A 23,489-nucleotide genomic window follows, 5' to 3' on the forward strand; every position below is an offset into this window, starting at 1 on the left:
TAATTGTCTATAGTGGCCTAATTAAAACAAAGGCAAAACGTATATCTTTAAGATAGCTATAAAAAGGAGAGAATGGATCATTTGTAAGGACACGAAAGATCATCTGAATATACTGGTTCACTTTGTTTTCTTCTGTCTATCTTATTGTTAGCAAAATCACTTTCCTTTATTCAGTTTTTATTATCAATAAACCGTGTTCTTCTAAATTAAAGCTTTGACTGAAATTCCACTTTTTGGTTAAACGGCCGTAGCAGCCGAACATAAATAAGACGAAAATATCTGATTAAGTAAAAAGTTATATTCGTAAAAAGTAAATAAAGCTAAAACCACTTTATGTGTTTAAGAATAAAAACGAAGTGGATTGGTAATAGTATATCCTAACAAAACAGGAACTAATTTTCACATACAAATACAATGCACAAAATCATAATCCATTTCTACCTTGGATTACTAGAAGAGAAGGTTGAAAAGAAAGCTTCTAGTTGTAACTTTCATTATATACAATATTCTCCTTGGCTAGTGGTCTTTAGCGTCTTTAATTTCCACGTAATGTTTTTCGCCATACCAAAATTAAGAGATCAACAGAAGAGTCATACTGTAACAAATTAAATACTATTAGTGCAAGAGTTACAAATGCGGGAAAAAACAGAGGAGAAAGCAAAAAAGACGGTGCAGGAGTTATATGCAATTCTTCTTAAAACCTGAATATATAACCTTTAAAAGAGTAATTGCAAATGAATTTAAATGTATAGTGGACAATATAGTGGTCTTTTACATTACGATTACAATAACAAGTTATTTACGACTTTATTTTTAAGGTTACTTACTGATGCTTAACTTAGACAACTTTCTAAAAGTGATTTTTGAATGGCCTAATCAATAGTTGTGTGATCTTCGTTAATGTATACTTATAACTTAAATCTGAACTTTGCATAAGTCAGAAACAAAATCCAATTTAGAACAGAAAATAGAAAAATAAAAACCTATTGTAAATTGCAACGTTTCAGCTCGCGCTGATCGTATATAACTGAAGTTTGTTACATTCATATTCTTTGAAATTCGCCATCAATCTGATGACTTAAGTTCACGAGGGCCAGTTTCTATACCAACCAGCCCATGCAGAAACTAAGCCACTAATGCCTAAAGTAAGAGTATGGTTGCAGAATGGATTTGGTTCAATTTCAGCCAAGGCAATTATAAGGTCAGCTATATTAGCTGCCACAGCCATCAATCTCATAATCCTATCCATTCTAATTTTCTTGATTTCTCCTTCTGTTTCCTTAGGCTCCTCCTCTTCAGTCAAAAGCTTCCTTTCTGCTTTTAGGCCCCTTGAAATGAGAATAAAATCCGAGATAATGAAAAACACGTATCCAACAGACTCACCAAATGCAGAAATAAAGCTCATCCTTTTTGCATATTTAGAATCCATAACTCCGATTCGCGACAGCCAGAGAAAATGGTCAAAGAAGAAATAGACCATCTCTCCTGAATTGGCAAGAACTGCTAGCAATCTGAAACCTGAGGACGTGCCGGGGCTCCTTCGTAGGGCATTGAATCCAGTGAGGAATCGACCACTTCGGAAAGCTTTTCGACTGAGGCCAGATGCAACTTCCCATTGCTTAGCTCTAGTGGCAAATTCAGGGTACGTTTTCTCAGCGTGCCAATTTACGAGCTTGGATACGTATTGGAATGTCTTGACAAGTTTGTCAATTCCATCTCTCTTTGCCAAGAAAATTACTAGCTTGTCAACTGTGTCATTCATTGCTAGCTAGAGGTAAGAGGAGCTAAAGTTTTTGTTTTTGGTTGCTTTGCTTGGACAGAGAGTTGAGTGGGCTATCTTCTTTGATACAAGAGACTTGCTATTATTGTTAGCATTAGAGCATTAAAGGATGGCCACAAATTGAAGTTCTTGGATAAATCCAGGAATTTTTGTTTGGATATCATTGTTTTGCGTTCTAGTGTTACTTCCTTGCAAACCATAATTTTTATTTTTATTTTTATTTTTATATCCTTTTGGGTTATAATAAAAAAAATTGATTTTCAATCAATGGCTTAAAAGACTACGAGGGGGACTCTCACTACCACCAATGGGTTCTTTTTTGGTCTCATCTAAGGGATTATGAGTGTTCGATTAGCAATTTTGGACCAATTATTTTAGTATTTTGTTGTATCCCATTTTGTCTTCACCTTCAATTAGTTCCACCTTTATATGGACTTAACCATTGGAATTGCACTTTAATTCTACATTATAGCTTTGATTATGTCATTAGTTGCATAGGAGACAACACAACATAATCTATCAAGGGTGTGCTAATTTCCCTCCACCTCTTCATTTACTGTACCTTCTTGAGAATCTTGACCTCGGAAAACAATTCCATTATATCCCCGTGACACCTTCCTATAAAATAGTAACATATTATTATATAGAGAAACAAAGTTAATATTTAACGCAAATAAATTAGTACATGTCAAAGGAGCATAGAACCCTTCTATGGAATTAATGTTTTAAAGTGAGATAGAATTGAAGTACTAAAAAAGTTAAGCAATAATAATTATTGTTAGATCTGAAAAGGGCTTAAACTATCCCTATCGTATAGTAAATTGTTTATATACACCCTCCTCCATCTAATCGTCTGATCTATTCGTCTGAAAATGTATGGGACACTAATTCTATTATCAAAATTACCATCGCGACTAACGGCAACACATGTGGGTCTCTCATTAAATGATGTGGCAACCTTTCATTTGGCCATGTGGCTTTGTGGGGCTGAAATTGAAATTGGGTATTTTTCGACCTATTTAACTGATCCAACCCACCCTTTATTACCTAGGTCAGTTCTTTTTACCTTATACCCACCTGTTTCAGTCGTCTTCTTTCCCAATTTAGTTCCTAGGTCATCAAGTATGCTCATACCAACTTCTTCCCCAAAATTTCTCTTTTTTAACTAATTAATTTTTGTCTGTTCCCTTCGAATATTGTGTTTGGTTGTAAAAGTTGTGCCTTAATTGATTAACAGAAAATTCAAGATGTCTGAAAAATCTGTCTCTTCCGGTTCGTCGCGTCGTTGTGGTTGTGGTTTAATTGCAAATTATTTTGTAGCTAAGACTCCTTGAACGGTGGTCGTAGATTCTACAAATGTCCTCATTTTGACAAGGAAGCTTCATGTGGTTTGTGAGAATGGCGGGATGAAGAGATGTCGCCACATGTGACGATGTTAATCAACAACTTGAATACTTCACTGAAGTCCGTGGAAGTTGAAAGGAATTAACTGAAGAAGATGATGGCAACTTGGAAGATGTTGTTTCTGCTGAAAGACTGAAAATGGAGAAAATAATGTAAGAGATTGAGGGAATTAATTCAGCAAACTTAGAGGATGCGGGTAGGATGGAGGATAAACTACAAATGATGAAATGATGTAACGACCCGGCCGGTCGTTTTGAGACTTAAAACCCCGATCTCCTATTAACTATTTTCCCCATATCTATTTCTGCTATTGTGACTTGTCAGAAGATTTCATTTTGATTTTTAGAAGTGTTTGGGACACTTAGTCCCTAAATGGGAGCTTAAGCCTTAGGAATTGGACTGTAGTCAAAACTATGTGAAGATGACTTCGAAATGGAGTTGTGTTAGTTCCGTTAGCTCAGTTAGGTAATTTTGAATTTAGGGGCGTATCCAGATTGTGTTTTGGAGGTCCCTAGCTCATTTAGGCTTGAAATTGCGAAAGTTAAATTTTTGGAGATTTGGACCGGTAGAGAAATTTTTGATATCGGGATCAGATTCTGATTTTGAAAGTTGGAGTAGGTCTGTAGTGTTAATTATGACTTGTGTGCAAAATTTGGGGTCAATCGGACGTGGATTGATAGGTTTCGGCATCAGTTGTAGAATTTTGAAGTTTCAAGTTCTTTACGTTTGAATTGGAGGGTGATTCGTGATTTTGGCATTATTTGATGTGATTTGAGGGATCGACTAAGTTCGTATGGTGTTTTAGGATTGGTTGCTATGTTTGGTTGAGATCCCGGGGGCCTCGAGTGTGTTTTGGATGCTCAACGGATCATTTTGGACTTTAGAAAGATAGCAGATTTTTTCTAGTTTTTGTTGCCGAAGTTTGTTCATCGCGTTCGCGAAGAGGAGCTCATATTCGCGAAGGTGTGGCCATTGGAAGCATTGTGAACACGAGTAGTAGGACGCGTTCGCGTAGAGGAAAAAATGGAACAGCTGGGACCCCAAGGATTTGTTCTCGCGTAGAGGAGAACGCATTCGCGAAGGGTCTGGCAAGTGAAGTTGCGCGTTCGCGAGAGGACTCTCGCGTTCGCGAAAGAAGAATTTCGATCAGTGGACTTTTGTTCTAAGTTAACACGAGAAGATGTCCGCATTCGCAAAGAAGGATTACCTGGGTAGTACTTAAACATTTCAAAATCGAGGGTTAGCCATTTTTATCAAAACTTGAGTGTGGGAGCTCGGATTTAGACGAGATTTTGAGGGATTTTCAGAGATATCAATTGGGTAATGATTTTTAACTTGATTTTGGTTATATCCCACTAATTTATTTTCAGATATATCAATTGGGTAATGATTCTTAACTTGATTTTGGTTATATCCCACTAATCTATTATTAATTTTATCATTTAATTTTGGATTTGGGATGAAAATTTGGGAAAATTTGAGAAGAGTTCTTAGACCAAATTTTGGGGTTTTGATCGAGATTTTGGTATCAAATTTGAGTGAATTTGGCATGTTTAGGCTCGTGAGTGAATGAGTGTTCATACTTTGTGACTTTTACCTGATTTCAAAATGTGGGTCCGGGGAGGCTTTTTGAGCGATTTTTCAATTTCTTGCTTTAGCTTTGATTTCAATAGCTAGATTAGTTTCTTGTAGTTATATTCATGTTATGTAATTGGTTTTGGCTAAATTTGGGTCATTTCAAAAGCATTGTGGCAGATTGATTGAGCTTGGTTCGAGGTAGGTGACTTGCCTAACCTTATGTGGTTAAACTCCCCTTAGGATTTGGTACTGTGTGATGTATTAGCGCCGTGTACATGAGGTGATGAGTGCGTACACAGGCTATTTGTCGAAAATCTCCATTTTCATTAAATAAATATATGCTTTCCTTTAACTGAGTTATACTAGCATATGTAATTATCCTGTTTAGTTTAGGACATCATGTCTACGTGTCTTAATTGCTTATCTGAACTCTGTGCAACATGCTTAGTGAAATTCATGTTTCTTCATTGACTTGAGCTATATATTTGCTTTGAGACTACAGAACGGTATTCAGGGAGATCCTCCAACACTGCATATTTACTTTGGGACTAAGGAACGGTATTTCAGGAGATCCCCTGCATATTTACGTTTGGGACTACGAGACGATATCTCGGGAGATCCCTTGTTGTTATCACTGTGTTATGAGCTATTTTCTTTCATTTTTTCTATCTTTGTTAGCTTTCCGTATCTATTTTTTCCTGTGGTATTTCATTCTGCCTTATTTCATTATGTTTATACCAGTAGGGCCCTAACCTGATCTCGTCACTACTCAACCGAGGTTAGGCTTGGCACTTACTGAGTACCGTTGTAGTATACTCATGCCCTTTCCTGTGCATATTTTTCGTGTGCAAATCCAGGTTCATCTTACCAGTCTCATCACTAGTTGCAGTCACTGCTGCTTATTGGAGACTTCAATGTATATCTGCCCGTGCTCGCAGATCCTCGGAGTTCCCCTCTATTACCCTATGTTCATTTTTCCTCTCTTTCTGTAGAGATGATGTATATAATATTTAGGACTTCTTAGTAGCTTGTGACTTACAGTATTCCGGGTTTTGGGAATTATTTGATACATTTCATAGGTAAAAATTGTATATACGGAGTGGCATTCAGTTGCTTATTAGATATTTATCACTGTTAGTAGTTAATGTTCATGCTTTTATTTTATTTTTCCGCAAAGTGTTAGGCTTACCTAGTCGTAGAGACTAGGTGTCATCACGACAACTCACTGAGGAAGAAATTGAGTCGTGACAAGTGGTTTATTATTTTTTCTTGAGTCGTCTTTGTGTTGGTGCTAGTTTTTAAGATGATGTAGTGTAGTTAGATTATTTGGTTCAAAGTTTGTAATTCTGCCGATTTTGTTGAAGGTTTTTTGATGTTTATTGATTTGGGATGTTGTAATTGTTGATGAGTCTAGTGATGTTGCAGTTGTAATGGTACTTTGTTGGTATGAAATGAAGTTTTTGTTGATACTATAAGTTTCACACATATTTTTGCATACAAGGAAAATCACTAATAATGGAATGGCGATATAATTATAATCATCTCTTATAGATAGATAAGAAGAACATTGCCATTAATCGAGTAGCAAACATACATTGTTTCAATATTTAAGCCCAATAAAATATTGCTATTAGACAAGTAAATGTGTGATCCAAAAACTTATACCACCGTCACAATATTTACTTGTCTAAAGACCTAGAACATGAACAAACATAGTATAATCAAACAGTTATGCAAAAAAGGAAGAAAATGTATATTACACTCATCATTACTTGTTATAGTACTCCCCCTTGCCCTCCCATTGCCTCTTCTAGCTTTAAGTTTACCAATCTTTTTCTGTTTCAAACCCAATAGTTGAGTTGTTGTCATTGCCTCCTTTCCCTTCCAGGTAGTTCTCTTTGGGGAGTAAGGCAATTTTGTTGGTTGTGAGCTACCAGTGTGATCTCCTGTGAATTGTATCTTCCTAGTCCCAGAATTGTATTGATTCTTATGCTGAAGTCTAGTCTTAATGTCAGAGACAAACTTAGGCCTCAAAATTGGGTCAACTTCTGCACCAAATTCTGTTTGAATAAGCCTTCTTCTAGTTTGAATATGCTAACTTGGCATCTGAGTTATCTGGATGTATTGATTGGATTGTTGACTTGCCATCTGAGTGTACTGACTGGAGTACTAACTGGATTGATGACTGGATAGCTGACTTGGTTGACTAGCCTGACTCGACATTTCTTGGTCTTGTACTGTAAAACCAGGATTAGGGACCATGAATTTTTTTTATTCTTGGTCTTGAGTTGTTTGAGTGTGGTCTTACACATTCTGGGACTATATCAATAAATGCAGATTGTAAGTATAAATTATTTACTGGAATTTAAATTAAGAAAGTTAGGTATACCTTAATGGCTAATGGACATCTTCTTTTATTATGGTTTGACTTTCCATAAAAACCACAAGTTCATTTGAAAACTCTTCTTGTAAGTTGACTATTCTCCTTGCCTTTTCCTAGCCTCATCCTTCTCTCTTGACCTTTTCACTTTCTACCAACCATCTTTGCTAATGGTGGTGGTTCTATGGCTTGGTTTGGCTCAACTTTCCAGAATTTTTCATCTCTAACAGGTTGAAGTTTGTGTTGATACACCAACTGCCAATCTTGTTTGGAATACCACTAGTGAATCCCAAGTGTTGGTCCAACTTCTTATAGTTGGATGCCTTGATAGCATAAGCACATGTGATTCCAAATATTTCCAAAATCCTGCATGTGCACCTTTATTGCTCCAGAATAACTGTGTGCCTGTCTTTACCTTCACTTATTTCGAAAACCCTATCTCCATTGAAATTTTTCTTGCACTTTGAAGTTATCTCTCTGTAATCATTGTACAACTTCATTGCATATGGGCTGTATTTACCTCTCCAACTGCTAACTTCATTTGCTTTATCCTTCAGTTGATTCATCACCTTCTATTATCAACCAGTAAATATAAAGAATAGTTAGTCAACAATAGATAAATTAACAAGTAGTAAACATAAAAGGTAGGAAGACTTCACCTTCACTCTTATATTCTCAAGCACCTTCACAATTGGCTTATGTCTAGCTTCAAGAATCCAAAAGTTGAAAGACTCTGTAAAGTTGTTGTCCATCATTGGGTATCAAGGTTAGCTATACACTACTTTACTGGTGGATAATTCAACAAGTCCCTAACCGCATTCTCAAACACTTCATCTAACTATTTCAAAATATTCTTAAATTCTTTCTCATATGTGCTCCAAGAACACCACCATATTAATTTTTTCATCTCATCAGTCTTCCAATCTCTGCTCCAGTTTGCTTCAATATGTCGTGCACAATATCTGTGATAGGATTGTGGACACACATTCCTTACAACATCTAATAGACAATGCACATGAAGCAACATTACATTAACAAACTAAATAACATAATCTTGAATAACAAAATTCTGAAATTATGGCAATATACCTTCTACATATCTAACATGAATGTATACCCTTCATAATCTTTCAAGTCCAAAGAAGCCTCCAAGTTCTCCAGGAACCGCTGCCATGTTTTTTTTGTTTTCTTATCCACCACAACCCAAGCTAGCAGATACACATGCTTGCAAGAAGCTTAAGCAATAGCAACTAAAAACATCCCTTGGCATTTGCCTTTTAAAAAGGTTCCGTCCAGACTTATAAAAGGTCTCAACCCTATTTTGAAGCCACTTTTGAGGGCCTGGAAGCAGACATACATCTTCAAAAATATTCTCTTACCTTCCTCCATTTCATCCTTGGATATTTGTATCACCACATTAGTCCCAAGGTTGCTTTCCCTCTAATCTTGAGCATATGCCTCCAACTTGTTGTACTCATCCAAGTAGCTGCCCTCTAATTTCTCTAAAATCATTCTCTTAACCCTCTTTAACTTCGAATCACTCACATTCAGACTAAATCTATCCTCTAAATCAACCTTCATCACTTTAACCTTAAATTAGGATTATTCTGAATCTTTCCCTTAAAATAATGTGCTAAAGCAGCAGGGGTAGCTCTTCTGTTCTCAAATACTTCACCATAATTATGTTCATCCCTCCAAGTTTTTATTTTTACCCATTGATCTCTGTCATCCTTAGAATAAGACATTTAAAGGGACACCCAAACTGATACTTGTATCTAAGAGCCCGTTTGGATGAACTTATTTTAAGTGACTTTTAAGCCAAAATAGCTTTTAAGCCATAAGTTAGGAATTCTAGCTTTTGACTTTTGGCTTGTTTTTGTCATTTTAGCTTAAAAATAAGTGTTTAAAAGTACTTTTTACTCTATCCAAATACTACAAATTGACTTAAAAGTTATTTTAGCTTAAAGCACTTAAAATAAGTCAATCCAAACGGGCTCTAAGTCTTATCCTATCATTCTTCTCTACTTGAAGGCCTTTCTTATAGAAACATCATAAAAATCAATAACCTCACTACTGGAAATTTGGGCTATGGCAACGATTTTAATGGCAACGAATTTATAACCATTGCTATAGATGGTCTATTGCAACGCTTCCAACCATTGAGTAAGGTTATTGGTACTATCGGCACAGTTTAGCACCTGAACCGTTGCATTAGTCCAAAATCCGTTACAATAGGTGTTTCTGTGGCTATGTTTTAGACGACCGTAACAATAAGTCTATATATGGTAATGGTTTCTTGAAATTTTTGATTTATTGCAACGGTTATGAATTCCCTCTAACTTTTTCCCCAAAATTTGGATGACTCTCGCTAAAACGAGACCCACTCTAATTAATTTTCTATTATTTTTTATATTTAATAAAATAAGAGTACAAACCTAATAATACACTACATCCGATATACTACACTCAAAACGCCACTCACAACTCTCTCTCCCAAAAAGCCTTCCTCGTTACCGGAGATTACGAGGAGAAGACGTTACCACCATCGGCGGCACCGGCGGTGTCAACGCTGGAAAATCTCCTTAAGGCTAATGCTCCTCTTGATAATCCACTAGGGATTCTCAAAATGGTGTTCGAGTTCATTGGAAGAGAGTCAAATCTGTTCATATGGTGAAAGATAAGTTGAAAACTAATCGAAGAGCCCTCGTCTTTGTTGTTCACCTTATTTATTTTTTCCTTCCTTTAAGTTGTGAGTATTTTCTGCTGAAGCTTTGAATCTATCTTAGAAATATGTTAAGGTATTTTTGTACTATAATTCACCCCCTTTTTGCAATCGATTTTATGACGAAAACATAAAATTGCATCCTAATTTCATCCTATATTCTCTTGTAAAAATCGCACGATTTTCGCCTTTGAAGCAGAATAGTAGCAGGTTTCGGGGTCTTCTTGCCAAGGTAGAATATCCCCTAAGTATAAAATTTCCTTTTTTATTGCTGAATGTGTTAAGAATAATTGAGTTCTTATTGTGTTAATTAGCATTATTGATGGTTATCTTGTTGATTCCGAAGCACCCTTCAATCTTCGGTAATTTCTGGAATATGGGATTGTTGTTATGGTTGATGTTAAATTGCTTAACTGTGATTTCTATTTCTAAGAAAATTTTGTGTGATTACCTTTTTCTATTAATTCTTGTCTTAGCTCGAGGAGATTCCAATCTGTTGGATCTATATAGAGTCTTTGATCTAATAATAGTATGATAAGCTAAATGTAGAGTATCAAAATATTGGGGATATCAAAATAAATAATTTAACAAAAAGAGAAAATTAAAAGAAATGTTGTCTTTGTTAATCAAAATTGTTGTCTTTGTTACACGTACGTAGTGCTATGTTTTGACTGATTACTATATAATTTCAAGATTCGTATGTAGCTAATTCACATTCACCATTGACTTAATTTTTTTTTACTGTTGTTAGCTTTCTGAATACTAATGTGATTTTTCTTTTTTACAAATATTTATATGATTGCTTTGGTCTTTTGTGACTGAATTATTGGAAAGAGTTCTGCTTATATGTGGAATAAGCTTTCAGCTTCTGTCTTTGAGTAATTTTATGTCAAATTCTTTGTTGTACTCATCTGCTTTCAATTATATCTTCTTTCTCTTTTTGGATTCTTGATCCCCTTTTCGTCTTTTTCAATATTTTCCCCTTTTTTGGATATTCTTATGTTGGACCTTTTCTTTGTGAACTATTTTGGAGTTTGGTCTGATTTTTAATTTACTGCATTAGTTGATTGCAAAACACTTTCTTGAAATAATTTCAGGTATATCTTTCTTAATTTAGTAGACATTGAAGTATGGACTAATGCATCAGTCCAAAAACCATTAAAATGACTAGCTTCAAATGGAGAATAGATCGATTGAGTTCCGTAGTCTCACTTTAAGGATCTTCTTGAATACTGGAACTCCTATACTGCCAAGGTAATTATATCCAACTTTTTGCCAACTTTCTTGAATAATTTCCTCGGCACATTCTATTAATTGTTGGGGGTCTTTGTTCTATATGAATCAGGCTTAGTAAAATTTCCTTGATGCAATTTTATGAGTTTGTTCTTTAAACTCTACAGAAGATGTTCAAATACATTGACTAGTAGGATATATTCAAATGCTTGCTAGTAAATGAATTAGATTGGCACTTAGACATCTAGACTAGAAGAAATCTTTTCACTTTATTAAGAAAGAAAACAAAAGTTTGAAAAAAAAAGGAAGTAGATGCTTTTCATTCTCAAAATACTAGAACATCCACCATGTGTCATTTCAAGATGTCTATATTAACGTGTCAGACAAGAGGGGTTGCTCTGATGGTAAGCAACCCCCACTTCCAACCGAGAGGTTGTGAGTTCGAGTCTCCCCAAGAACAAGGTGGGAAGTTCTTGGAGGGAAGGATGCCGGGGTCTATTTGGAAACAGTCTCTCTACCCTAGGGTAGGGGTAAGGTCTGCGTACACACTACCCTCCCCAGACCCCACTAAGTGGGATTATACTGGGTTGTTGTTGTTGTTGTTGTTATATTAACGTGTCACTAATTCCTGTTTTAGTAATGATGCTTATGTATAACTAATATAAAATCATACATAGTTATTCTGTATTCACTGGCTAGATCTAAATCTTTAATTCACATGTGTGTTTATTAAGTTTAACATGGAAGTAATTTTCAATCAAAACTAAGAAAATCCATTCATTAAACATACAAACATGGTTGAGCAAATTAACTCAAAGAAATTAAAAGAAACATTTTTTTTGGAACTTGGCTTCTGCTAGTTTTTGCCACTGAAGCACTTGACTCACAACCACACCCTAAAGATAATGGAAACACCACAAACTTCTCCGTTGATCTATCCTTTAAATTTTTGTGTACTTATATTAGAAAAGAGAAATACCAAAATGAAAAAAAAAAAGAAAATAAACAAGAATCAAAGATACTACGAATAGTTGAAGAGATAAAGAGAGAGATATTAGGAGATAACGATTGGCTTAGTGAAGAAGATATTATGATATAAGATGTAGAAGATGTAAGAGTAAGACACACACACAATGAAGAAGGTTGGTGGAATAAGATATATGAGAGAGTGAGACAAGCTAAAAAGAGAATAATATGTGGGGATAGAGTAGTAGTTAGGTAGATTTTTAGCGTTTCAGAAACAATAGCCAACACTAATTGCTTGTTACTTCCTTTTCTGCGGATGGTTAAGTTTCTAAACTTTTTTCCTTTGCCTTGTTCTTTATTTACAGTATTTCTCAACCTAATAAACAAAGAATAAGGCCTTTTCTTTTTATCTCTCTTTTCCTGAATATCGTTTTGTTTTAATTGATCATGATTTGCTTCTAATTTGCTTTCACTATTAATTTGGGGTTTGGTACTAATATTTTATGAGAGCAAGATAATGAAATCTCCAAGAGTTATATTTAACTTGCATATTTAGGTTTCTAAGTTTGCTGTCATACCTCTGGTGAATCAAGACAGCTTTAATTTGGTAGATAGTGTTTCCTATAAGGTTATTAACTGTGTTTACTGATTCTGGGCTCATTTGGGCTGACAATGACAAACTGCTTACCAGAATTTGAAACACAACTGTAACAAGTAATCCCCCGACCTATTGTCTCCCATTGTACCATTATTTGTGATGTTGCATGATGCCTCATTGGACCTTTGACCTTGTCGTCCGTCCGACGATATCGTAAAATCGGAAGGCAGCAATGGGATGTAAGTGGTATCTTCACCACTCAATGCAATATTGATGGCTGGCAAATCCATAGGGCTGTAGATTACTAGTGAACCTGATGAGTCTATGCAACTTTCTTGAAGTATCAACATGTTATTCTGGCTTTTGTTATAGGCCAACATTGTAATTTGAATGAGTAATTTAAAGAGAGAAAAAATGAGGAGGAACCCAATCATTTCATTATGATGGGTTTTCAATGTCTTAGCCTTATACTTCTTATGTTTTGATGATCTAACAAACTTGTTATGAAGAACCAGATAGAGAACTTTGTTGCACAGGCTACACATCTCCTATGAACAAGTCAGCAATAGAAAGGAACTAAACGATCATAGAGAGGAACATCACAGGGACCTGGTGCCCCGGTCTCTTAGGGTTCTCCGGTACAAAGAAGTCAGTGACTGTACGCAATCAATATAAAGAGGAACACAACAGGGACCTGCTCCTTGTAGGTTCTCTGACAAAAGTACAGGTCAAGTACACATCTGGAATGTGAAAGAAGAAAGTGACCATCTGGTAACTATTACAGAAGCGGAACACAATGAGGACCTGGTCTGTTAGTGTGTTATGACAGAAGTACAAAGTCCACTATCCAGCTGGAACGCAACTGCCCAGTAGTGGCTGTGCAGACAGTACAACAGTCACTTCTCTCTGGGCAAAAGTACACCACGAGTTGACATCACTACCTATTGAGATATCTTTTGTGATAAAACAACCTGGTGCAAGACACACCAGGATTCGTGCATTCAGTGATATTCTCTCAAGAAGAAGAAACATTCATCCAGCATTGAAGTCACTGGTGTGTCAAGAACAAGAAGACAACTCCACTAAGGATCGGTTTCTAAATGAGTCTTATGTATATCTATAGTTGAGTTGTAACCTTGTTAATTGCTCTACATTGTAATTCCTAGTTTGTTTTCTTAGAAGTGCTGTTTTAGGAACAAATCAAATTCGTAAACTTTAGAGTTTATGTGTGACAAGGAATAGTCGTTAATTAAATCCTCTGTAACTAGGAGAGTTAGAGAGTGGCTTGTGGTGGTTGCATCACAAATTAGTTTAAAGTCTTTGCAATCAGTTGTATTGCAAAGTGGCTTGTAATAGGTAGATTACAAATTAGTTGAGTTAAAAGCCTACAAGAGTATGTCAAGATTTTTTGATCCCCTTGTGTGGGATTTTTCCACGTAGAAAATCTCTTGCCTTCTTTATTTTCAGTCTTACTGCTTTCTACGTATCAGCCATATACGGGACCAGGTACTCCATAGTTTGGTGGACTCATACAGGCTATCAATTGGTATCATAGCAGGTTCCTCCTATCAGGCTAACACCTAGGAAGGATCCTTAAATGGCTGCTCCACCAAGCTTTGAAGAAGGACTATTAACCTATAGACCTCCCAGATTCAATGGTCAATACTACGGATGGTGGAAGGCTCGGATGCATGACTTTATAATGGCTGAAGATTCAGAACTGTAGGACATTATTTGTGATGGTCCACATGTTCCCATGAAGAAACTTGAAGAAACAGGACCATTGTTGCCCAAAGGGAGAAGAGAGTACAACGACACTGACAAGAAAGCTGTAGAAAAGAACTATAGTGTCAAGAAAATCTTGATGTGTGGCATAGGACCTGATGAGTACAATAGAGTATCAGCCTGTGATACTGCCAAAGAAATATGGGAAGCCTTACAAACTGCACACGAAGGAACCAGTCAAGTCAAACAATCCAAGATCGACATGCTCACCATTGAATATGAGCTCTTCAAGATGAAGGATGATGAGTCCATACAAGATATGCACACCAAATTCACCTCCATCATAAATGAGCTTTACTCACTTGGAGATGTCATTCCAGAAACAAGCTTGTGAGGAAAATTCTCAGTGTTCTACCTGGGTCTTGGGAAAGTAAGGTAAATGTTATCACGGAAGCTAAAGATCTACAGACTCTGACCATAGATGAGCTGATTGGTAATCTGAAAACATATGAGATGAAAAAAAAAAGACAGTGAAAGAAGAGAACCCAAGAAGGAAAAGAACCTGGTGCTTAAGGCTAAAAGGAGTGAATCAAGTGATGAAGATTGCGACATGGACTATCTTACGAAGAGATTTCAAAAAATGGTTCGAAGAAATGGTGGCATACCAAAGTGGGGCAGTTCAAGTAAAACAAGGAATAACGATCTCTGTCACGGATGTGGAAAGCCAGGGCATTTCATTAAAGACTACCCACTCGCAAAACAGGAGCAGTACAAGCAAAATCCTGACAAAGTTGGAAAAAGGAACCTGGTTCCAGAGAAAAGATTTAATCGAAAAAGTGCTGCAAACAATATTGTTAAGCAGACTCTTACTGATTGGGGAGACTCCTCAAGTGAATCTGAAAAGGAATCAGATGCAGAAAACAGTTCCATGATGGCAATGGAAACTGAAACAACAAAGTACGATTCACTGTTTGCGCTGATGGCTCAGTCAGATGATGATGATGATGAAGATGAAGACGATGAGGTAAAATTCAGGGATGTTCAGAGAAATCTGAAATCATATTCCTCTAAGAAACTAAGGTCTTTATCAAATGTCATAATTGACGCTTATTATAGTCTTATAAATGATAAGGAGATCTTGACCGTAGAACTAGGAGAGGCTGAACAATCTAGAGATAATCTAGTGGTCTGTGTAGTGGACTTAAATGAAACCATAGCTAATCTTGAACTAGAGAAGGAAGCCCTAAATGAAAAAATAACCAGTGTGGAGAATGAGAGAGACGACCTGATGGTAGTAGTCGTTGATCTAAATAAAACAATAGAAGGTCTTAGCAATGAGAAACACTTCTTAGAAGAAAAAATTGCCTCCACTGAGGAGGAAAAAGATGACCTTCTAGTAGTATGCATTGATCTAGAGGAAACCATTGAGGGACTCAATAGAGAACATAGGAATGTAACTCTTGGGAAAGGGAAGGAAGTAGCCAGTGAGTCGCATATCTTGCTCGAAAAGGAGTTAACTATTGTAAAAACCAGTCTTTGCAATGAACTCGAGAGAAATCAGCAACTCTAAGCTGAGTTGGAAAAAGTAAGAAATGCTCTTGAAAAATCCTTGAAATGGACCTGGTCTTCAAATGCAGTCATTGTCATGTATCTCAACAATAGTGGGAACAAGCAAGGCATCAGGTTCCAAAGGGAGAAAACTCCCTACAACCCACACAGCAAGTATGTCACTGTACTTGATAACTGGCTATATACCCACTGCGGAAACAATAGGCATTTTAAAGACAGGCTAGGGTTCAGTATGCTCAAAAGAACAAAGCATTTACTGATAGAGTGACTACTAGCAAAGGACCATGTACCACTCGCAAAAAGCGGATGCTGCCTGCGTGGACCAAGAAAACCCTCATGGAGGAGGAGGAGAAGGCACAATTTCTCAAACTCCAAGGATTGCATAACCAAAATGGAGTAGCAGAAAGAAAGAACAGATTTGGAAATTGCTGCATGAACTGTGTTCATCGTCTAGGGAATAGCTAAGAAACTCTGGGAAAAGGAATGAACATTACTCTCTACTTGGAGAACAAGTGTTGGACCAGGTGCCTCCTAAATCAAAACTCACTAGGAACTGCCAAATTGGAAGATAATGCCTTGTGCTTGACAACAGGAAGGGTCAACTTGGTGAGCTAAATGCAAAAGAACGAGCTAAGGACTTCTTCTAAAGTTCAAATCCACAAAACAAGGCCACATAGTCTTCAACAAGGAAGCACAAAATGGCAGGAGATGCTCATGGGGCTTTAAAACAGGAGGGTTGTCGACGCCCCCTTTTTCTAATGGGTCGAAATCGGGTATACGACATTAGGAGGACAACTCTATTTCCTTTTGAGAATTGGGTTTTGGAATTTGAAGAGTCGCCACCTAATGATTATAATGCATTAGGACACTTTAAGAAGGGTTTGAGATGAAGAGACCAGAGATTAGGGTAAGGGCTAGAAATTATCCCGAGGGGAAGGTGTTAGGCACCCCTCAAGATCCACTAGTGTGGTCTCGGCCATGTTACAATTGTGACTTTACAAGTAAACAATCAAGGCTCAAATAAGGATTCGCATATAACATTGCAATCAGGTCGAAAACTTTCGAAGGTAAGTAGAGAGGGCAAAAATTTATGAAAAAAAAGATTTGAATAGTTTTACAAGAAGAGATGAAAGCAAATAAAGGGAGGGGCTCCTAAGTTTATAATTAATATAGATCACTTCAATGCAATACCCAACAATCACTCCTCAAAAGAGGGGTCGCACGTGATATTAGCGCATCGGTCATCATATCCATATCTACCCTTCCCACCATGTTAAGGTATTAAAGCGCGAAATGGTATCGTTACTTATTGCATGCTATTACCCGTCCCAATCCTATCAGTCCCGGAGGCATATGGGACTCCTAATCCTAAAGGGGATGGAGTTGGGGCTTTTGCGGAGTTTTCAAAAGGATAGAAATCTAGGCGACAAGCAATAACAGATAACAGTTAAAAGGGAAACAAATAGCAGTTAAGGCTCAAGTCAGCCTCCTCATTCAAAGCAACAGATTATCTAGCATGACTTACAAATACTAGTTTGGTTTGTATTAAACTTAACGTAGGAAGGGTGGCTAATTTATCACATATTTTTCAAATAAGAAGTCCGAATTAGGCCTGCCTGCTGGTTGTAATTATCAAAACTGATGCAATTATAAAATTTTACCCTAAGGCTTGCCTAGGCGTTAAACAGAACCTATAGGCATGATATCTATTAGTTTCAGAAATAAAGAAGTAAACTGATTGTAGAGAAAGAATTGTCAATTACAGGAACATAAGATCTGCAGGCGTCAAACATTATTGCTACTGATTTTAGGCTTATAAGCGAGTTGACGATTCAGGTTTAGTTAACAGCTCTTATGGACATGCTTTCTAGGTGTTACTGATTTGAGCACTGTTATTGCTTATGCAGGAATCCCATAGGCAGGTTGTCTACATGTAATTGATTAGGTATTTAAATCCTATAATAGGTTTGCCTAATGATGGATGCAGAATGCAGAAAGTCCTATAAACATGGTGTCTATATGAAGATGCAGAATTTTAGAATCGGCTTACAGGCGTGGCATCTGTTATGAAATTGCAAAAAACCCTATAGACATAGTATCTATATGAGAATGCAGAGTTTCAATGATTTATAAAATGCAGAACTTTAGAAAAATAGTAATCCCTATGAACATGGTATCTACATGAGTGCAGAATTTTAGAAGTATAGTAATTCCCTATGAACATGGTATCTACCCCTTACATGCATAGTCCCCTACCCTTTTCCACTAGCCGACCCCAAATGTTTATTACAAGATTATTACAGATCAGAATGAATAAGAAAAATATATTAGAAATTAAAGATTCCAACCAAGGAGAGCCTAATTCAGACCCCAGGTCTGAAATATGAAATAAACCAACTTCCAATGATCAGATTCCAAAGCCTTCTCTCATCCGGGGTGTTTCAGAGATCCAAGGAGTTTCAGGAACTCTAGGTAGTGCTTACACCCCAAATATATTGCAGAATTAGATTATAGTGCAGTGTGGAAGGGCCAGCCCTCAAATGTCCAAGTTCAGAGGGAACTCAAGGTCTCAAAGCAAGGCTCAAAAGAGAGGGCAGAACTTAAGGTTCTAGGAATAGGTGTAGGTGCAATAGAGGGGAATTAGGGAATGCCAAGGCAGGCTGGTGGTCATGCCCAGCAATTAGGAGTGCTAGCACACCCCTGACCAGCCTATCAGCTAAAAATTAGAGAGTTACGACCTATTGAAGGTCAGGTTTAGCCCTGGACAGTAACTTGGATGCTGCCAGGCTATACCTCAACTCAACACACCTAAGGGAATGGGGTATGGGAAATTGAAAGAGTCTAGGATCCAAAGGATCCAGTTTTAGTCCATGGACAATAACTTTGTGTTGCCATGTCTTAAACCACAGCTCAAGCACATAAAGGGGTATGGGGAATGGGATTCATTGCAGTAACAGATAGCAAGACATAAGCATACTATCATAGAAGTTGAATTCTACAGAGCAGTAAAGTAGGCATAGACATAAAAACTTGTAAGTAAACACATTGGGGTTGATGCTAGAATCAAAACTAGGACATACCAGTTTCAGGAAAAACAAAGGCAAAATACATAAGTTACCCCCTGAACTATGAACCAAATCCTTGTTACACACTTTTTGTGGACGAAAATTACTTTACACACTCAACCTTTCCAGATTATGCCTAAGACACACCTCTTTGTCAAAGTGGCAGGTGCGTGTTTTACAAACAAAATAAGACGTCTGAACTGTAAAAACTGTACATCTGATTCTTTATTTAAAGAGTCCAGATTTAATAAAATTTATCCAACGGTTAAATGAATCCTCTTTTTGTCATTTTCCAATATATCTTCCTTTTTGTATTTTTCTAAAATAATTTGGTTCAAATTGGAGATAATATAGATGTTTACTATCCATTTTATCCACTTTCAATTAAGAAATCTGTTAAAATTGTAATAGATTGAGTAAAAATATCTGGAAAAATCAATTCAAGAAGAAATTTTTAACAATGTAGAAGAATTTGTAATGAAATCTTCAAGTGAGATTAGAAGAACAATGTAGAAGAATCTTCTCTTCTTTTTTTCCTTTTCAATGGGGCAACCATGGAGAAAACCCACTTGTTATATCTGAAAAAATTTCAACAAAAAAAATGCATTAGAAGGTAGGAGCAGTTGTTTAGGGTTTCTATTTCTTTTGTTTGAATTGTAAGGTGGAGGTCTGGGTTCTTTGGTGGTCGGCGACAATGGAGATAACGAGAAGGCTGTGGAATGTGAGTAATGGTGGTGGGACGATGAAAACTAGGTTATGTTTTTCATTTATCTATAATTTTTTCTTGAACATGTGTATGTTAATGGATGAAAGATGAAAGAGAAATGTTGATGAATGAAGAGATATGAGCTGAAAAGCTCTAATTGAAGGCACAATGAAGCCTGAAGGAGATGAGTTCCTTTCCATTTTTGCTTTTTTTTTTAAAAAAAAATTGGGTGGGATTTGGTTTTCTTTTTCTTTTTCATTTTTTAAGTCAATGACACATGTCGTTGTATGACTGGTGCATGATAGTACACATGTTTTGAAAAACTGGTCAAGAAAAAGGTGGTGTGTCTTAGGGACACTCTGGAAAGGTTGAGTGTGTAAGGTAATTTTCATCCGCAAAAAGTGTGTAACAGGGATTTGGTCCATAGCTTGGGGGTAACCTATGTATTTTTGCCAAAAACAAATGAAAGCAGAAGTCTTGAGAAAGACAAAGTGCAGAAAGTTTTAGAAGGGGTTGTGAGAATTAAGTGAAGCTCTGAAGTGTATTCCGTTAAGGTGAAAAGAAAAAGAGTCGAGTATTTACAGCTTGGAAAATAGGTAGAGAGTAAGGGAAGAATCATAATAATTATGGAACTATGTATCAATTATAATCAATCAACATAAGAGCATCCTTTAATTAAGGAGTTCAAACTCAAACGGTAATGGACATCAATCAGTTAAGCAAAGAGAATCAAGTAAACATCTTGTGTAAAGTAGGAAATTAGGGGCAAATACATAGGGGTTTAACTAAGGAAAGAAAATTTTAAAATATACGGTTGGCCCAAATAAGGCAAGAACACAGTAAATCAATTAGTACCTAGTAAATTAAGGAATCAGGGATTTGACATTACCAATGAACCAAGTCAGAAAGAGAGGAAAGATTTTAACTTAAGGAAAATCAGTAGCAATCAATTAGACCCATTAAAAGGGATTATGAATCAATCACAAGTTGGAAAGCCCTTTTACAGAAAGGACTAAAGGCGGGATTAGGGATAACGAAGCCTTGGGTGCGATCTAAGGTGAGCTGTAATAAAAGCCAACTAGTGTAACTCGGGAGAGTGCATCTAGTAAATTGTCGCGATTACTCGGGAGAGATTTGCAGTAATAACAGTGCTCATGCTCGATAGAGATGATTAGGCAGATCTATGCGAAACATAACAGGAAGGGATTTCATCAATAGGGAAAATCATAACCTTAGATCCTTCTCTTATTTGTTTACAACTCAATCATAGTTAGCTGTTAGTTTACTTGCTTTTATTCAGTTATAGTTAGTGTCACGCCCCGAACCATGGTTTGGGCGTAACACGACACTCGGTGCCTGACTGCATGTGACCGAGCGAACCAACTGTATGGCTGGATCAACATGTGGTATAACTATGAGCTAGAGGTAAATGTAAAACATGATAATCTACTAAAGAGTCTGGATGAAATGTCATAGATGCGAAAATACTGAAAGTTTTGCAAGTATAAACAAGTAGCCGACAAGGCTAACACATGAAGGTCTGCTAATATCTGACTGACTGGGTTATAGTTTACGAAGCCTCTAAAGAATAATGAAAATGCTAATTGTTTACCGGTACAAGGTCCAAGTATACCTTATTAACTGAAATACTATAATGACTAAAACAAAATAGAGATAAGGCCCCGAAAGACTGGGCTCACCAATAGCTGATACGAGATGTCCTAGCAAGCAGAATCGTCAACTTGAAAATCATTACCTGCATTGCGAGATGTAGGTCCCGGGAAAAAAGGACGTCAGTACATTTGAATTGTACTGGTATGTAAAATAGCTGAACAAAAGAACTGTAAATACTGAAACTGAAACTGAACTACTAGCTGATAAACTGATAACTGAACAAGGAAGTAAGGATATGAATACTCCCTCTTCTGAATGATGAACAACCTGTTTATCTGATAAACTACGACCTCGGGCCCAATATATATATATATATATGCACAAGCTACGACCTCAGGCGCAAGTATACGTATACATAACTACTGCCTCAGGCCCAAAAATGCGTAAAGCAGAAACTACGGCCTCAGGCCCAAATACAGGTGTTCAACATTCAGGAATTTAAAATCAGGAACTGAGAGTCATACTGCAATACATGATACTGAAATAATGAGTCATATCGAGTTACATGACACTGGAATAGTGAATAGGATTAGACTGAGATAAGTATTCATAATGATTTGATTCGTCATAACTGAAACTCATAGAATATCGAATGATTATGAAACTATGCCATCTAGAGAATAGAAGTTCTGCTGCTATTCAGGGAACTAAGGCACAGTTACTTTCTGAGGAAACTGATAATGGTCATAATGAATGGGACGTAGGGAGAATCGTAGACATCACCAAACGTAAAGAGTTAGCCTTACATACCTTATCTTCCTGCCTTTGAGCGTAATACAATGGTTGTCAACCCTTTCAACTTTAATCTATAACAATACAAGTCAAAGGGATTCCATATTAGCTATGATGCTCATGTTTTGGTCACTTAAGCATTTTATCAAACACTTGGTGAAAATAAAGCTTCATAGTCCTTATTAATGGTGTCTCTACACCCAACAACCTATTCTCTTGTTCCTAGATAAATTTTAAAGTCTCAAATGATTATATCAACATTACTCTTCATCACCCATAATGTAAACAATACCCTTAACCAATAATCAACGCTCAACACCCCAACCCTATAATCGTTAATGCTTTTCTATCAAACCCATCAACTCATATCTCATGAACTAGGGTTCATAATCATTAAACCAATGCTAGAATCAATTAGAGGGTGAAGACATTACCTTTTTGAAGTTCAAACCCTTTGAATTTGAGTCCTAGGCTTCCTTCTCTCAACAATGATATCTCAATCGAATATCTAATGATATGGAGGGTTTACCCATGTTAATAAGATGTTGGAAAATTCATATTAACTTAGAATCACCATTAGAACTTACCTTGGGTGGTAGAAGGACCCTTAAGGAGTTAGGTTTTGAGAGTTCCTCTTTCTAGAGCAAGTTTTTATGTTTTGGGGCTGTGGGGGACGGAATATAGCTTTAAAATGACCCCCCACTAGCACGCTCGTGCACTTGGAGGCCTGTCCGTGCTACTGACCGCGCTAAACGGCAGTAACACTGCCTCAAAATTAGCGCGGTCACGCTTATGGGCGCGCTACCGAGCGCGCATATCACATACTATTATATAAAATGCGCATAACTTTTTCACAAAGGTCCTTTCGGCCTCTATAATATATCGTTGGAAAGCTATTTCAAAGGCCTACAACTTTTGTTCTTTGAGTTTTCCCAAATTCCTTACACATTTTCACTAAAACCTGATGGAATACGAACCTTCTGCAAACTTAGTCGATTTTGTCAAATCTTATGCACCTCACTTTCCATCTTGATTTTGAAGTAACTATTTTTACCCATAATCATCCCGATGGGACTTCACATGTTCAAGATATAACCTTACCACTCATTTAACACATTCACACCTAAGCCGAATTTACGGGTTGTTACATTATCTCTCCCTTGGAATCATTCGTCCTCGAATGATGGTCCTGGTTGCAACTACAACTATCTATGGACATTAAACGGGTGTGATGGTGATATGCGAATATTGAAATATCATGAATACATGTGTATCAAACTGAATGAGTATGTAATAATTGAGTTCTAAGCTGAGTTAATACTGAAGGACATGGAGATTATAATATAAGACCTGAATG

At 36.7% G+C, this 23,489-nt stretch overlaps 2 protein-coding genes and 1 long non-coding RNA gene across 3 annotated transcripts; 2 read left to right on the forward strand and 1 right to left on the reverse strand.

Moving 5' to 3' along the window:
* Positions 1–970: 970 nt before the first annotated feature.
* LOC104243468 (peroxisomal membrane protein 11-4) lies at positions 971–1,906 on the reverse strand. The gene has a single exon (XM_009798686.2). It carries the CDS (start codon positions 1,760–1,762, stop codon positions 1,085–1,087), a length of 678 nt encoding a protein of 225 aa, XP_009796988.1. The 5' UTR covers positions 1,763–1,906; the 3' UTR covers positions 971–1,084.
* A 7,617-nt stretch (positions 1,907–9,523) lies between these two features.
* Positions 9,524–13,175, forward strand: LOC138888748 (uncharacterized). Its single transcript, XR_011406162.1, has 2 exons — positions 9,524–10,096; positions 10,962–13,175. It is a non-coding gene; the product is annotated as an uncharacterized lncRNA (long non-coding RNA).
* A 1,242-nt stretch (positions 13,176–14,417) lies between these two features.
* On the forward strand, positions 14,418–14,920 carry LOC138887915 (uncharacterized). Its single transcript, XM_070169708.1, has 2 exons — positions 14,418–14,692; positions 14,767–14,920. Exons 1-2 carry the CDS (start codon positions 14,418–14,420, stop codon positions 14,918–14,920), a joined length of 429 nt encoding a protein of 142 aa, XP_070025809.1.
* The last annotated feature ends 8,569 nt before the right edge of the window (positions 14,921–23,489 follow it).

Source organism: Nicotiana sylvestris, chromosome 3, assembly GCF_000393655.2.
Source record: "Nicotiana sylvestris chromosome 3, ASM39365v2, whole genome shotgun sequence".
Classification (NCBI taxonomy): Eukaryota; Viridiplantae; Streptophyta; class Magnoliopsida; order Solanales; family Solanaceae; genus Nicotiana; species Nicotiana sylvestris.